Below are 13,987 nucleotides of genomic sequence, written 5' to 3'. Positions count from 1 at the left end.
GGAGGCTACTTAACAACACACTCAACAAACATCAATTTCCTACAAGTCATTCGATCAAACAATTCATTAGGTCACATATCATAAAGAGGTTTCATCCTACACTTAAGATTTTTTTTCTGAACACACATCAGGAAAAAGAACTTCACAACACTGCCCCCCTTCCAGTAAATTCTACTTAATGGATTAACAATGCATGTTCAATTAAAAACATTAAGTGTGATCAGAATATCAACTGCTTTACAGAAAACAACTCTAGCCTAAACAGTACCACTAACCAGTATCTCTCAATATCCAAACCAAATGTACAGTTTCTCACAAGATTATAAAAGCACATATCTAGAGAGTACTGACTGCATGCCACTTTCCTTCCTTTACCATTAGCTTCACTAGCAATTGAGAAAGATTAAAACACAACTTCAGTTCTTGGTCTCTTGGGATACTACTATGTTCTAAGAATATGCTTTAAAAATATATATTCTTGAAACACAATCTCCTCAGCCATAGTTCTAATGCTATTAACAAAAAATACCACTAATTAGTGAAACAAGCCAAGATAGACCATTTCAATTAAATCTAGACAAACCTATTTTGAGTACATTGTAATAATATGTAACCAGCAAACCCAGTATTTCTTTTCTGCTTATTTCAGAGACCTAATGTTCACTGAAAAAATCAGTCAAGTTAAAGCACCATGGCAAAGTATCTGGCTTTGTGGTCTAAAACAACTGTTCCAGGTCTGACTCCAGAAATTGTCAACATCTTTTACCCAACTATGCAACCAAAATAAGCATTTTTGGATTCCAGCACCCATACACACAAAGCATAAATGCAAATCAAGCCATAAGGTATCTTAATGGGCTCAAATCCCACTTGCCTCAAAAATTAAAACAGCAGAGAATATAATTTGAGCCATGACTCCTGATATATTATGATAAACATATGTTATACCATGAAAAATTAAAAACAGAATGAGGAGCAGATTTCCCTGTTTTACTGAAGCATCTTAGAAGGCTAAATATCAGCTTTCATAGTCCTTATTCTACGCTGAAAATCTGCAAGAATTTCAAGATTGTCAGCATCACAGTTCAAGAGAGGCTGCTACTAAACCAAACAACAACAAAGAGAGTTGAAGCTTGAAGAGCCACAACCAGCTGCATTACACAGGTATCACTATGACCTTATTATGCTTTAAAAGCTGTGGAGTTAGGGGACTTCTATTTGAAGGTGTAGTTAAATAATCTACGATACTTGTCTTGAAAATTACAGAAAAATCATGCTTGGGGTGAGAAAACTGTCTGTAGTCCTTGGGCTCCCAATGCCCTGCCTGAGAGGCACCACCTCATGGTTCTCTTCACTGGGCTGGCTGACCTTTTCCACAGTGCAGCAGAGAGCGTGGATCCCTCCACGAGCGCAGTGAGTTGCTTCAAGGGAGATTCAGGGAAATTCAGGGACACACTGTCCTCAGTGGAGGGCAAAGTAGAGAACTGCTCATCAAAACTTGACAAACTAGACGGGCACATGGAGAATGTGGAGGAACGGTTGGAGAAATCAGAGGCCAGGACCCAAGTCTGTGAAAAAGAAATCGCTGAGAATAAATCTATGACTAACACGATTTTAAAAACTGTTGTTCTTTAGAATGAACACTGAAGTTGTTGAAGGGATAAGAAAACATCTGCATCCTGGAATTCAAGAAGGGGTAAAAGGCCCCAACCACAAAATCTTGAGTATAAATGGATTCCAAATGAGGTCATCAATGAGAAGCATCACTGCTGAGTACAGCTGAGGAAGCAGCTTCCAAAGGAAGTCATGGATGGAGAGCCCCTGGTTATGCTGGTCCGTTTAGACAAAGAGCTCTTGAATGTGACGAACAAGAAACTCAAGTTTCTATCTATAAAGGGTTGAAGATGCTATTTGTTCTAATGCTTTGCCTAGACACACAAGCTGAAACATCTGAACTGAGTTTTTTTTAAAGTTAGTGTGCAGAAGCCAAAGACTCTAATTCCTAAATAGATCCTCGATATTTTAAAATTTTTGTGTCATGTCTGATAAGGACCCAGAGAAAGAAAGATCAGGGAATAATAAGGAAAGAAGAAAAAAGGCACTGAAAAAATAAGTTCTAAGTACAAGGTTAGCTGCAACCAAACTTTATAATAAAGGACAATCTGTTCATTTTATGTTACAAATATTTTGTTAAGTTCCTAATGGGTCAAAGGCTTAGGAAATAAAAGTGAATGACATCAAGTTAAAGAAAGAATATAAAATGCAAAGTATCAAATTCACCTTTTCTAGTGACAGAAAACTCTATTTTTGACAGTTTTCAGTGGCAAGTGAATTTTCAATATTTCTCCTAATATTTACCTCCTAATTTACCACCCACATTTAGAGTGGAGGGGATGTGAATTATAAAAGGTCATTACAATGTTATGAAAATCCAGTGGTTAAACTGGTGAAGATAATCAAGTAACCAATGACTGTATTCTGTTAATAAACTGCATATGGTCAGATCACTTGTGAAGGAAGGAAAGATATAAGAGGACTAGTTCTCTGCTACTCCTAAGGAACGTACGCTTGCCACGGCCAAACTTCTTGATGGAGACTACCAGACTACAGACGTGTGTAGCAAACACAAGACTCTACCCACTGTAGGAACTGAGCGCTGGGTAACTGACCGACGTTACTGAAATGCTAAGTCCACGGTATTTTTCCTTCTTTCAATGTTCATTGATTTTTTTTTTTTTTTTACTGAGTGCCCAATAGGTGACAAGTATTATGCATTTCCTTAAGCTACTTATTGGTTTTCTAGAACTTAAGATTTCATCTTTTAAATGCCACACCGAAAATACAAAAAGAAAAACCAATCTACCACAAAACCATACTACCAATACTTAAGAAACTACCCATATTATCACATACCTCAAACAACTAAATATGAACAAACTCAATACTGGCTACTCCAAGATCTTCTCATGACACACAAAATGTTAGAATCTCAAAAATCTCTTAAAAGATTTAAAAACCAAGAAAACCTTTAGGAAATTGGGAAAATACAGATACACATGAAACAAAAATTTATCTCCTATCATTACTGTCTTTTGCACTCACACTATGTAAACAGATAATCACAACCAACAAAAACACTGTAATCCCATAAAGGTCCTCAGAAATGTCCAGTGGTTTTCCTTTTGCCTTAATTTCAGTGAGATCATTTCTAAAATAATCCCACGTTTTCATAACTGAAAACTAGGAACCAGAAATAATCAGGATGAAATTTCACTGCTTGCCTTCCATTTCACTGTACCTAAATTTCTGGATACTCTCTGATTAATATTTTTCTGGAAAACTAATTTAAAAAATGTTTTGGCTCTGCAGACAACCAGGAGAAAACTGATCAATGACAAAGAATTTAATTTCTAACCAAATATTTCTCAGAGAATTTACTCAGGGGGGAAAACAGATATAAAAATCTTAGTAGTATTGTAAATCATCTAAGTTATGATTTTTATTTAATTAATAGCAAAAATACAAAAGCCAGTGAGGCAAGAAAACATTGAAGCAGGTTCAGTAAAGACATGGGGAATGATTTCTGGTATTTATCTTTATTCCAATAAGTGAAATCCTATTGTTTTTTATTCCACTGCCGCATGCAAATCTTTAGCAATATGAACTTTCATGTCTTTACTGTGATCAGTGACCAAACAACTAGTAATTAACTCTCCAGTCTAGAGGATTCCACAAAATGATGTTCATGATTTTATTTTCATCCCCAATCTAAATGTATACAAAGCAAACTAATCAAACCTTATAACATTCTTCACTCTCTGTCCCAGGAAAATGTTATCATCCAACTCAACAAAGCAGGACTATAAACCAGTCATTTGTACTGCATACGGATTTTTGCCTTAAGATGTCACTGACACCTTTAAAACCCTTGAATGAAAAAGCTAATTATTTCAACTCTTTCATTACTATAACAACAATACCAGCAGCAAAATCCAGATGTCTTCAACAGGAGCATTATGACTTCAAAGAGAGCTCATTTGTACCTGCTTTGCCTTTCAGGATTTTATTCTGATAATACTGCCACTCCAGCTGGGGGTTAGCACCGGGACGTAAAGGTGCCCTTCCTGTGCCTCTGTTACTTGTAACAGCCACTGGTTTTCCTGGTAGGAAAAGAAAAAAATTATTTTTAAATCTAAGTACAGGAATATTAACAACACTGATAACATGTAAGGGAAAATTTTTCACAAGATTTAAAAAATACAGTTTTTCCTTAGGCATTCATCCATAAAGAAGCTTAACATCTCTAAACATTATTAATTACCATGCAAAGATCATCTAAATTTATCAATACCCCCTTAAAAACAAGCTATTTATGTCAATTTTGATACATGTATTCAACTTAAAAAGCAACGTTATCACTTTGCTTCCCCTTGTTCTTGTTTGGCTTTTTGTAGTAGAAAACAAGTCAACTCTGATTCCAGATTTGAATTGGAGAGGTGGGAAAGGAAAAGAAAAACCAACTCTTATCTCAATTTTTTATATTTCATATCAGAAAAGGTAACATTTAAACTAATCTTTCAATTTTACAAAGCAAAAGAAACAAATCAACCACAATCTGACCTACTATGTAATGCAATGTGAGAACACAATCCCCCTTCAATTTTTGGTTTAGTTATAAAATCTTTCATTTATCATTTCTTTGTATGTGCATTCAATTACAAGATTCTTAAAGCAACAGCACGGATAATTAATATATTATGTTACTGAATGCATGTGTTGTAAGAATAAAAAAAAAAATAATGCATCAGAGTGACTCATCAGGTTAAGCTCAATTCTTCAACATTCTAAGCTCCTTTCAAAGCTGAAGCAGTAGCTGCTACTGACAAAAATAAAGCCCTGGTATTAACCGAGCAGCTTCTGTGCTTTCCTTAAAGGAAGAACAAACTAGACTCTCAAAAGAAAACACTAATAGTTACATCTTTAAGCACAGAAAGAACTACTGAAAAATCCAGAATAAATATTTTTAAAAGTACTGCCTAGCTCACAAATACCTGAAATTCTATTAAAACTAAGATGACAGCATATCTTAGCAATAATCAATAATGTAAAATTATTCTCTAACCAAAAGGTGGGAATGTGCAGTAGCATCAGGACAGTTAATCAAGCGTATTCAAGAGAGAGAAAGCACAGTGACCCAAGTAGCAGCCATATGCTACCACAAAATTTCCATTTAATAACAAAGTAATAGTATATATATAAAAATACAGAAAATGTCCAGTACCAATCTACATTAGTCTTAGAATGACAGATCCTTCGGCTGAAGGATTATTATTCATTATTCCCTAGACCTGAACTCTATAGGAAGAAAAAAATGTTTCTAATTTCCTTTTATCTTTCTTGATAATTGAGTCCAGAAAAGTTGGAAGCAGAAATTTATTTTGCCAAGGAAAACCAGAATAAGTATTTCTTAAAGCAGATTTTTAGATCCTTTAGAACATATATTTATAATAATGCTAATTTTCTTAAAATATAAACAAGAATACAGACCTTTGAGATCTGGTCTATTTCGTATACCCACTGATACAAAGAAGCAATCCATATCAACATGCATTATACAGCTCTGATGCCTGGGTGAACTCAATACTGACATATTTCCTAGAAGGAAAAAGAGAATGTTCAAACCCCAAACTAATTTTTAGTATTCTAAAAAATCAGGTCTAGTTAATTTTAGAAACTGTATTTTTTAAGTGCCTATAATTAGAATGAAGTTTCAAAAAAAATATAGACTCTATTAGAGATTATTTTCAAGAGAGGTCAAATTTGTTTCTTTGGTTCTAAAAGTAATTCAGAGATAGACAGTTTCCAAACATAATTTGAAACCAATTATGAAGATACCGTATTTTCCTAATCTGAATCCTAATAATTAAGTTTTTAATCGAAAGTATAGCTAAATACTTATCCCAAAGTTATTTCTGTGTGCTCAATATTTTATTAAAGTGTATAAAGGTGTTTTCATATATTTAGTTACACTTGGAGCTAAGTAACTTTAAATGACCAGTATTCCATGTAGTCTACAAACATTCCTTGATTAAAAACAAAAACAAAACAGTATAATTTCCCACTGTTATTGTTTGGTAGGTATCATGCACTGTTTTAAGACGTGTATGTAAATTCCCACACCAATGCTGAGATAAGTAATCTTATTATGCCCATTTCACAGATTACTATTATGATTTGTTAATAATTATGTTATGCAGCTAGTGAGAGGCTGAGCTGGTAATCAACCCCAGGCAGTCTGATTTGAGCTCTCAAGCCATCACACTGATATCCTAGATGTATTTAGAAAAGTCTATAAAACAAAAATCTACATAAGAATTTGTATATATACATAATGTATATAAACTTTCCTCCTTAAGCCATTAAACATTATTAAAAGTCAGGTCTGAAGTATATATGCCACTTTCAAGAAGATAAAGGTGAGTGTCCTCTCCTAAGGACCCTACCTTCTAATCAATCATCCTGAGCTGCGTATTTTGATTTAGCAGGGTTATTTTAACCAATCCAGCCACAACTAGAGCTTTCCTCTTCATCAATTTCATCCTCAGCCCTATTCTCTGGCCCTCCAGGGTACACAAGTCTTGGAATTAGAACCCTGAGCTTATATAAAGTTCTAATCTCATAAAAGAATTTTTCGCTGATAAAGAATACTAGTACTGAAGGTAGATCTTCATAAGCTTCCAAAAACTTATCCTTACTCCCCAAAGGTCCAGACTATTCCATTTTGACTATGAAAGCTTTTTACCAAGTTCTCACTATGTGCAAGGCACCAAGCCTTTGTTCATGTTATCTTCCCTAAGCTTAGAAGCCCATGAGGTGAGCAGCAGGGACTACCTACCACTCTACCGTGAAGAGGAAACTGAGACCCAGAGAGGTGAACTAACTGGCCCATGGTCCTGCAGGATAAGAGCGGCAGAGCCAGGATTTAGATTCAGGCTATGTTATCAAACTCCAAAACCATGAACTTCCTTGCTACCCTCTACATTATCTCAAGAAATGATCTGTAAAATAAATCTTATAATTCTTCTGAAGTATTATATACACATAATGTAAACAACCCAAAATAACTGCTTTAAACATTCAAATAGTACAGAACATATATACCATATACCTACTGAATGCTTTCATTCAATATAAAATTAATCACTTTATTCCCACTCATGAAACTAATTTGTAATAGTTCTTTAAAGCTTTCAAAATTAAATGACCTTTACCATGTAAGGTCAAGGGATGATGTGTGGATAATCAAATACCTATAACATCATTCTAAAATATTTCATAAGTAACAAAGCATTTAGGAATACATCAAACACAACAAACATAACAGAAAAACACCACATGGAGAAGATCTATCACTTTCTAGGACAAAACCATGAGCTTCCCTCTGTACCTCAGTTTCCATGGCTGTTAAGTTAAAGGGTAGTATTAGATAATCTCTGAGATCTCGCTCTAAAAAACAAAACAAAACTGTATATTCTGTAAAAACATCTAAAACCTCAAAGCAGATACTCTTGATAATGACTGCACAGGAATATAGCCTGTCATTGGTTTTGTTCGCTTTTGAAAACAAGTATTAAAAAAAAACCAAAATACAATCAACCCATCTACTTTTATGTGAAAATACTTAATCTCACTACAAGTTTACCACTATAATTACAATAGCTATTATGTCAGTTATTTAATAATTTAAAAATCATTAAGATGCCAGCTTCTGGAATTAACAGTTACTCTTGCCAAACCAATTTATTCTTACAGGAGTTTATGCACTGAATATAATACATGTAATACTTCACACATTTCAAAACTTCCACAACTGAAAAGGTCTACATATGAGTGCTCAGAATCTCAACCTTGTTACTGTTTAAATTACCTAAAAATATTCAGTTAGCCACATTTAAATCTAAATTTGTAAGAAAATACTTTAATAAATAAGAAAGCTTTCTATAATCTGCTATGCTTACTATAACTTACATAACCTGATATTCCTAAAGACTTATATGAGAGCTTAGTATTGATCAGAATACCAATGACAGCTCAAGAACAAAATGGTCAAGCATGATTGTTTCTTAAGAAAACAATTTTAGTAAGTATCTACCTGTGTCAGTTACAACAAGTGTAGACCTGCCTGTTTTCATTTTTTTTAACTTTTCCCTTCCTGGAAAGACACCACTACTTTGTCTTTGCAGGGTATTGACAAATTCAGTCAATTCACACTTCCACATTGATATGTGATGCAGTCTTGAGCGGGAATAGAAGTCTGAAATAAAATTGCAATCTGAGGGTTTGGATGGCACTAAAGGTGCTGCCTTGCTAAGAGTAGGTACTGAAGAAGTGCTTTTTGTGCTTGAAGGCCCCTGAACAGCAGAGTGGTGAGCACCGTTTATTTTAGTGTTACTGTGCAAAGGTGATAAGGAGAAGGAATTAGTTCTGTGTGGATTCCGCACGGTATCTGTGTTTCTAGTGCTTTGTTGGAACTGCTGCACGATGCAGTCTCTGAAGTCAGTGCTATTTTTCTCAGCCTGCTCCTCCTCCTGGGTGAAGTCTGAAGAAAGCCTGCTGGCAACACTGTTGCCCATGGGCACCAAGCAATCCTGCGTCTTTAAGGCACCATTAGAGCTAGGAGTGTGTCCATTAAAAATGGCAGCGCTGTCTCTGTGATGCGGAATTCCATTTTGTTTCCTTCCTGGAAAGATCTGCTCTAGCTCTGTTAAACTAAAATCATTATTTGCATCTTCTTCATTCCAACTGTTCATTCCATTGACTTTGACTTCATTTTCTGTCTCAATCTTCTTAATTATGTGATTTCTACAGCAGGAAAGAAGATTTAATTTCAATTAATGTGTGACTTTCAGGCCAAAACAATTTTTAATGTAAACATGGTCTTAGTGATATGCACTTCAAAATTTCTCTGAAAAATTAAGCCATGAATTTTATATTCTTTCTCTTCCAACAAAAGATAATTCTTAGCTAAACCAAAGTAGCAAGGTAACTAGGAAAATTCTAGAATATAAACAGTCTTTTAAGGGTTTGCTCCCAAAGAAGAAATACAATGGAATCTTAGACTGAAGAAAAATAAGAACTATTTTAAATTATTTTTCCCACTAAAAATTAAATGGAATCTGTAATCTCTAAATATCCAGTTGGAGGCACAGTGTCTGCCATTTACTAGGGAGTTAATAAATTATGGGACTCAGTATAAATAGCTCCCATAAAAATGGATTAAGAAACTTTATTTGAATTATTATTCCTAGTTTTAGTTTTATGTAAGGCACTGTTCAACACATTAAATCCAATACTGCTACAATCCTAGGGCCAGTTAAGTTTCATTCAGGAAGACTGACAGACTCTATGTACTAATCCATTAATGGGGCCAATTGTTGCATTAGTAAATAAAAAGTAAGGACCAGGTTAATGTGTATGGGTAATTCAGGAAAAAAAAATACCTAGAAAAATGAGGACACTCACTTATTAACCAAGAAAATGGCATTTAATCTCTAAGAAAAGTGTATTCAGATGCTAAGGTGGTCCAAGGCAATCTGGACCAAGATCCCTGATGACAAATTTATAAATGCAGGGCCTATGACAAAATTTAGCTAAATTCACATTGTGACTCCTCTAGATGTTTGCTATAAAGACAAAATTCATTTGCATTCAAAAAAGTCATCTCACAAATACAAAAACCTGAATTACAGAACTGTAATTCAGTCCACTTAGAAAAATACCCACATCATTAATCCAGTTAATAGTTCAGGCTCCAGAGAAGGCTGCCTGATACATGGTCCCCAGGCATTGGTGAGGTTACCACAGTATTAGCAGGTTTAATCTAAAGTCCAACATGATATATTAGTAATAGCAACCTGAACACACAGAGAAGTCACAAACATGAGTAGAATGCAAAACATTACCACCCATTTCTGGGTTGGCTCTGTCTGTTTGAACCATCTTATGGAATATGACAGCCAACACTGATTAGGTCCAGTCCTCACAGACGATCATGCCAGTGAAAGGGAAAAAGACGACGAACAGGAAACGATTAAAAGAGGAAGGAAAGAAAACCTAATTTGTTATATGTCTGGCCCTTGAGATAAAGAGAAAACAAGGGAACAAGAAGTCACATAAAAGAATTTCAAAGGAATTTATAAAACGTATTAAATATACCAAACAATAATGATCACAGAGAGCAACAAAAGTGAAGTAAATCAGAAAAGCCTGACATCTAGTTTTGTCACAAACAGTAAAGATTCTTTCAACAAAAGTGAAGTAAATCAAAAAAGCCTGACATCTAGTTTTCTGTGTCACAAACAGTAAAGATTCTTTCCAAGTATACTAGCAACATATGCAACAGAATTGCATATATTGGCAAGAAACACACTGCTAATATATATTCTTACTGTCCTGCAGTTCGGTTTTTCAGCCTAGACAAATGGATATTCATAAAGTAGGTGTAGTGGAAATATATCACTGGTAGATACACGTTAATTAGGCAACAGTGTATATGGATTAAAAAGTGAAATCTAGGGAAGCCTGGGTCGCTCATTTGGTTGGGCATCTGCCTTTGGCTCTGGTTGTGATTCTGGGATCCTGGGATTGAGCCCTGCATGAGGCTCCTCACTCAGTGGGGAGTCTGCTTCTCCCTCTCCCCCTGCTTGTGCTCACTCTCACTCTCTCTCAAATAAATAACATCTCTAAAAAAAAAAAAAAAAAAAAAAAAAAGTACAATCTATCAGGATAAATTCTTGCTAAAACTAGCACAAAGAATTTTAAAAAAAAACACCTACTTTCTATTTTTATTAGTGCGGGTAAGAAAAAGATATCAAGTACGTTCAGAAACATTTTCTGATATTATTTGTTGTGCATCTTGATGTTACTAAAAAAAAATCAAAAGTATCATGTAATGTGAAAAATGTGAATATGCTTATAAGTGAACACAAGCTAAAAAACAAATAACAACAAAAACTATGGAAGGTGGTGACACTGGATCTCCACAGGTTAATTAGACTCCTGGCCTTTAAAAAAAATATATATATATATATCCAACTCCCAAAGCAAGCAATTTAATAAATAAGGGGAAGGCTAATGATAATGAACCACCTGACATATATGTTAAGTCAACACACCAATTAATCATGAAACCACTTTACCCAAGATTATTGCAATTAAAGCTTAATATTTTTTAAAAACCTGTCACATGGACTCAAGTTTAGACTCAAGTCTAGAGTTACCTCTAACTGTAAATTTTTACCATTATAAAAATATTTACATATGTAAAATGGCTATGAATTTGGAATTTTTCAAAAACCACCTAGAAATGTTAACATTTTCCATATGTATAGACCACACAACAAAAGTACACCCGGCATAGTTAGTTCAGTTTTTTGAGAAAGCAACATTCCACAGCAAATTACTTCCGTGGAAATAATTACTTTCAGGAAAATCCATGGGAAATTTTACTTCTAATAACTTCAGATTCATTAGTTTATTTTTTAAAAAACTATTTTATTTATTCATAAATAAATAAGAGAGACACAGAGAGAGAAGCAGACACACATGCAGGGGGAGAAGCGGGCTCCTGGCAAGGAGCCCAATGTGAGACTTGATCCCCAGGCCCATAATCACGACCTGAGCAGAAGGCAGACGCTCAACTGCTGAGCCACCCAGGCATCCCAAGATTCATTAGTTTACATGGGAATCTAAAACAACTGGAAAAGCTTTCTTTTTTTTTTTCCTTTTTTTTTTTTTAAAAGATCTTATTTATTTATTCATGAGACACATAAAGGGAGAGGCAGAGACACAGGCAGAGGGAGAAGCAGCCTTCCTGTGGGGAACCTGATGCAGGACTCAATCCCGAGACCCCGGGATCACACCCTGAGCCAAAGGCAGATGATCAACCACTGAACCACCCAGGTGCCCCTGGAAAAGCTTTCTTTCGTTCTTTCTTTTTTTTTTTTTTAAGATTTTATTTATTTATTCATGAGAGATACAGGGAGAGAGAGAAGCAGAGACACAGGCAGAGGGAGAAGCAGACTCCATGCAGGGAGCCTGATGTGGGACTCGATCCCAGGTCTCCAGGATCATGCCCTGGGCTGAAGGCAGCACTAAACCACTGAGCCACCCAAGGATCCCTGGAAAAGCTTTCTTATTTACATTTTGTTTATGAAACTTTCACAGTAAAAATAATTTTTTGACAAGATACCTACACACATATTTTAAACATGTTTAATACACATGAATGGCCAGGTTTTTGTGTTTGTTTCTATCTCAGCAAAGGAGGGGCTATACCCACTGCTAAAACCCAGCTTTGCAACACTCTCCAATGTAGACAAACTTACACCCTGTTGTTGAGCTGTTTGGCTACACTGCTTGGACCTGGCACAGGTTCCTCAGCTTTGCATGCAGGATTAAAGTTGAGACCTTTCTGCATGTTGGACTGCTTGCTGTACAGCTGATAGGGAATGCAGGACAGCAGTCGTCCAGCCTTGATGCTGAAACAAAAAAGTAACACTAATTTAAGAGTTCAATACTTTGGGAAAATAAGCTTCATGAAAATAATTTTTGTTCTGAATAATAGGAGCTTTTCACCAAAAACGAGCCACCTATTTTCCTAGTTTAGTTCATCTCCCTCCGTGTTTGTGGCTCTAAGAATAAGACATTCTACTCGTGCAGAAACATACATGTGAACTTCTAAAAGTTAGTGACCAAAAATCTGAGGGGAAAATAAGTAACTGCAGAGTAGGATGACAAAACTGTATGCATGGAGTCTTATGACTAGTCAATATTTTAACCATCATGCTTTTAATATTTACCACAGTTCCCAAACAATTCACATAGAATTATCAAGACTTTCTCAAAGCTCATCTTACATACTAAGTATTTCCAGAATAACTAAAATGGATGAGGATTTCCAATTTCTACACTATGAGCTCAGGGAAGGAAATAAACAAGTATGAAAAAATGTATACAACTTCTTGCCCTTTCTCCTACAGAGTATGGAATGTTTGTTTACTACAGATACTGAGAGTAAACTATTCATTCTTGAGAACCTGAAGACAGAGAATACACTTTCTAATACAGTATTACCTACAAGTAACCTGGGGGAAAGTCTGAAATGTGTCTGTTGGCTAGCTAGTCGAGTAAAAATAGTTTTAGAAGAACTCTATAGTACTGTGAGAGAGAAATGTAAATAACACCAATTTAAAAATAAAAGCCAAATCTATACTAGAAACTAGAATCAAACACATTTTCTATGAAGAATAAATTGAGGCAAGATATAAAAAACACAAGAGAAATGAAAAAAAAAAAACGAGATGAAATCACAACTTTTACTTAAGTGAGCTGAATAAGCAGTGATATTAGTAGTAAATGTAATTAGAAACAACATTTTAGCCCATATGAAGTATGAGCTCTTTGTAGTATCATAAGTACCTAACAAACGTACTAACATATTATAGTTTGGGAGCTTAAAAAGAAAGGGCAGATCTGATTGGGAACCAGGCACCCCCACCAGGAGATCCCGATGAGCCGGCCATGGAACTGCAACAATCATCAACTCACGCTGCCAATAGACCCGTGTGGAAACCTAACCAGAGGAGGCAGGGTCCCCTGCTACAAAACACTCAACACAAAACAAACAACAAAAATAAAATCAGCCTTTAATAACTGAGGACAGTGTTTTTAAACTGTGCTCCATGGCATTGCCAGGCTTGATGAGGCAGTGGTGTGAATCACAGCAGCTCCTCATTAACTATTCTATCGTTCAAATGTCATTGAATTATCTGAAGAAATTATATATGACAAAAATTTTAAAATCCCTGACTTACAATATACCATATATAAGTGTGAGATACGCAAGGCAAAGTTTTTAGTAAAATAATCTCATACCTAAACCTAATGCACACAGGCTTCTCCCTTAAAGGACTTCCCCCCACATTAA

General features: G+C 35.2%; 1 protein-coding gene across 9 annotated transcripts in view; it reads right to left on the bottom strand.

Annotated features, from left to right (window-relative positions):
* Nucleotides 1–13,987, bottom strand: part of REV1 (REV1 DNA directed polymerase) — a 96,401-nt gene that overhangs the window by 28,532 nt on the left and 53,882 nt on the right. For 6 of the 9 annotated variants that reach the window (XM_041756203.1, XM_041756204.1, XM_041756205.1 and 3 more), the window contains 4 exons: nucleotides 12,387–12,539; nucleotides 8,153–8,862; nucleotides 5,548–5,655; nucleotides 4,044–4,160 (listed from right to left, as the gene is read on the bottom strand). In XM_041756203.1, the coding sequence (XP_041612137.1) occupies nucleotides 4,044–4,160; nucleotides 5,548–5,655; nucleotides 8,153–8,862; nucleotides 12,387–12,539 (1,088 nt within the window). Of the gene's footprint in view, nucleotides 1–1,368; nucleotides 1,552–4,043; nucleotides 4,161–5,547; nucleotides 5,656–8,152; nucleotides 8,863–9,962; nucleotides 10,714–12,386; nucleotides 12,540–13,987 lie in introns of those variants that run through there. The other 3 variants (XM_041756211.1, XM_041756210.1, XM_041756209.1) reach the window with 2 other exon arrangements.

This window comes from Vulpes lagopus, chromosome 5, assembly GCF_018345385.1.
Source record: "Vulpes lagopus strain Blue_001 chromosome 5, ASM1834538v1, whole genome shotgun sequence".
Lineage (NCBI taxonomy): Eukaryota > Metazoa > Chordata > Mammalia > Carnivora > Canidae > Vulpes > Vulpes lagopus.
Note: the sequence above shows the minus strand (reverse complement) of the source record. Positions and strands in the feature narration are given on the sequence as shown.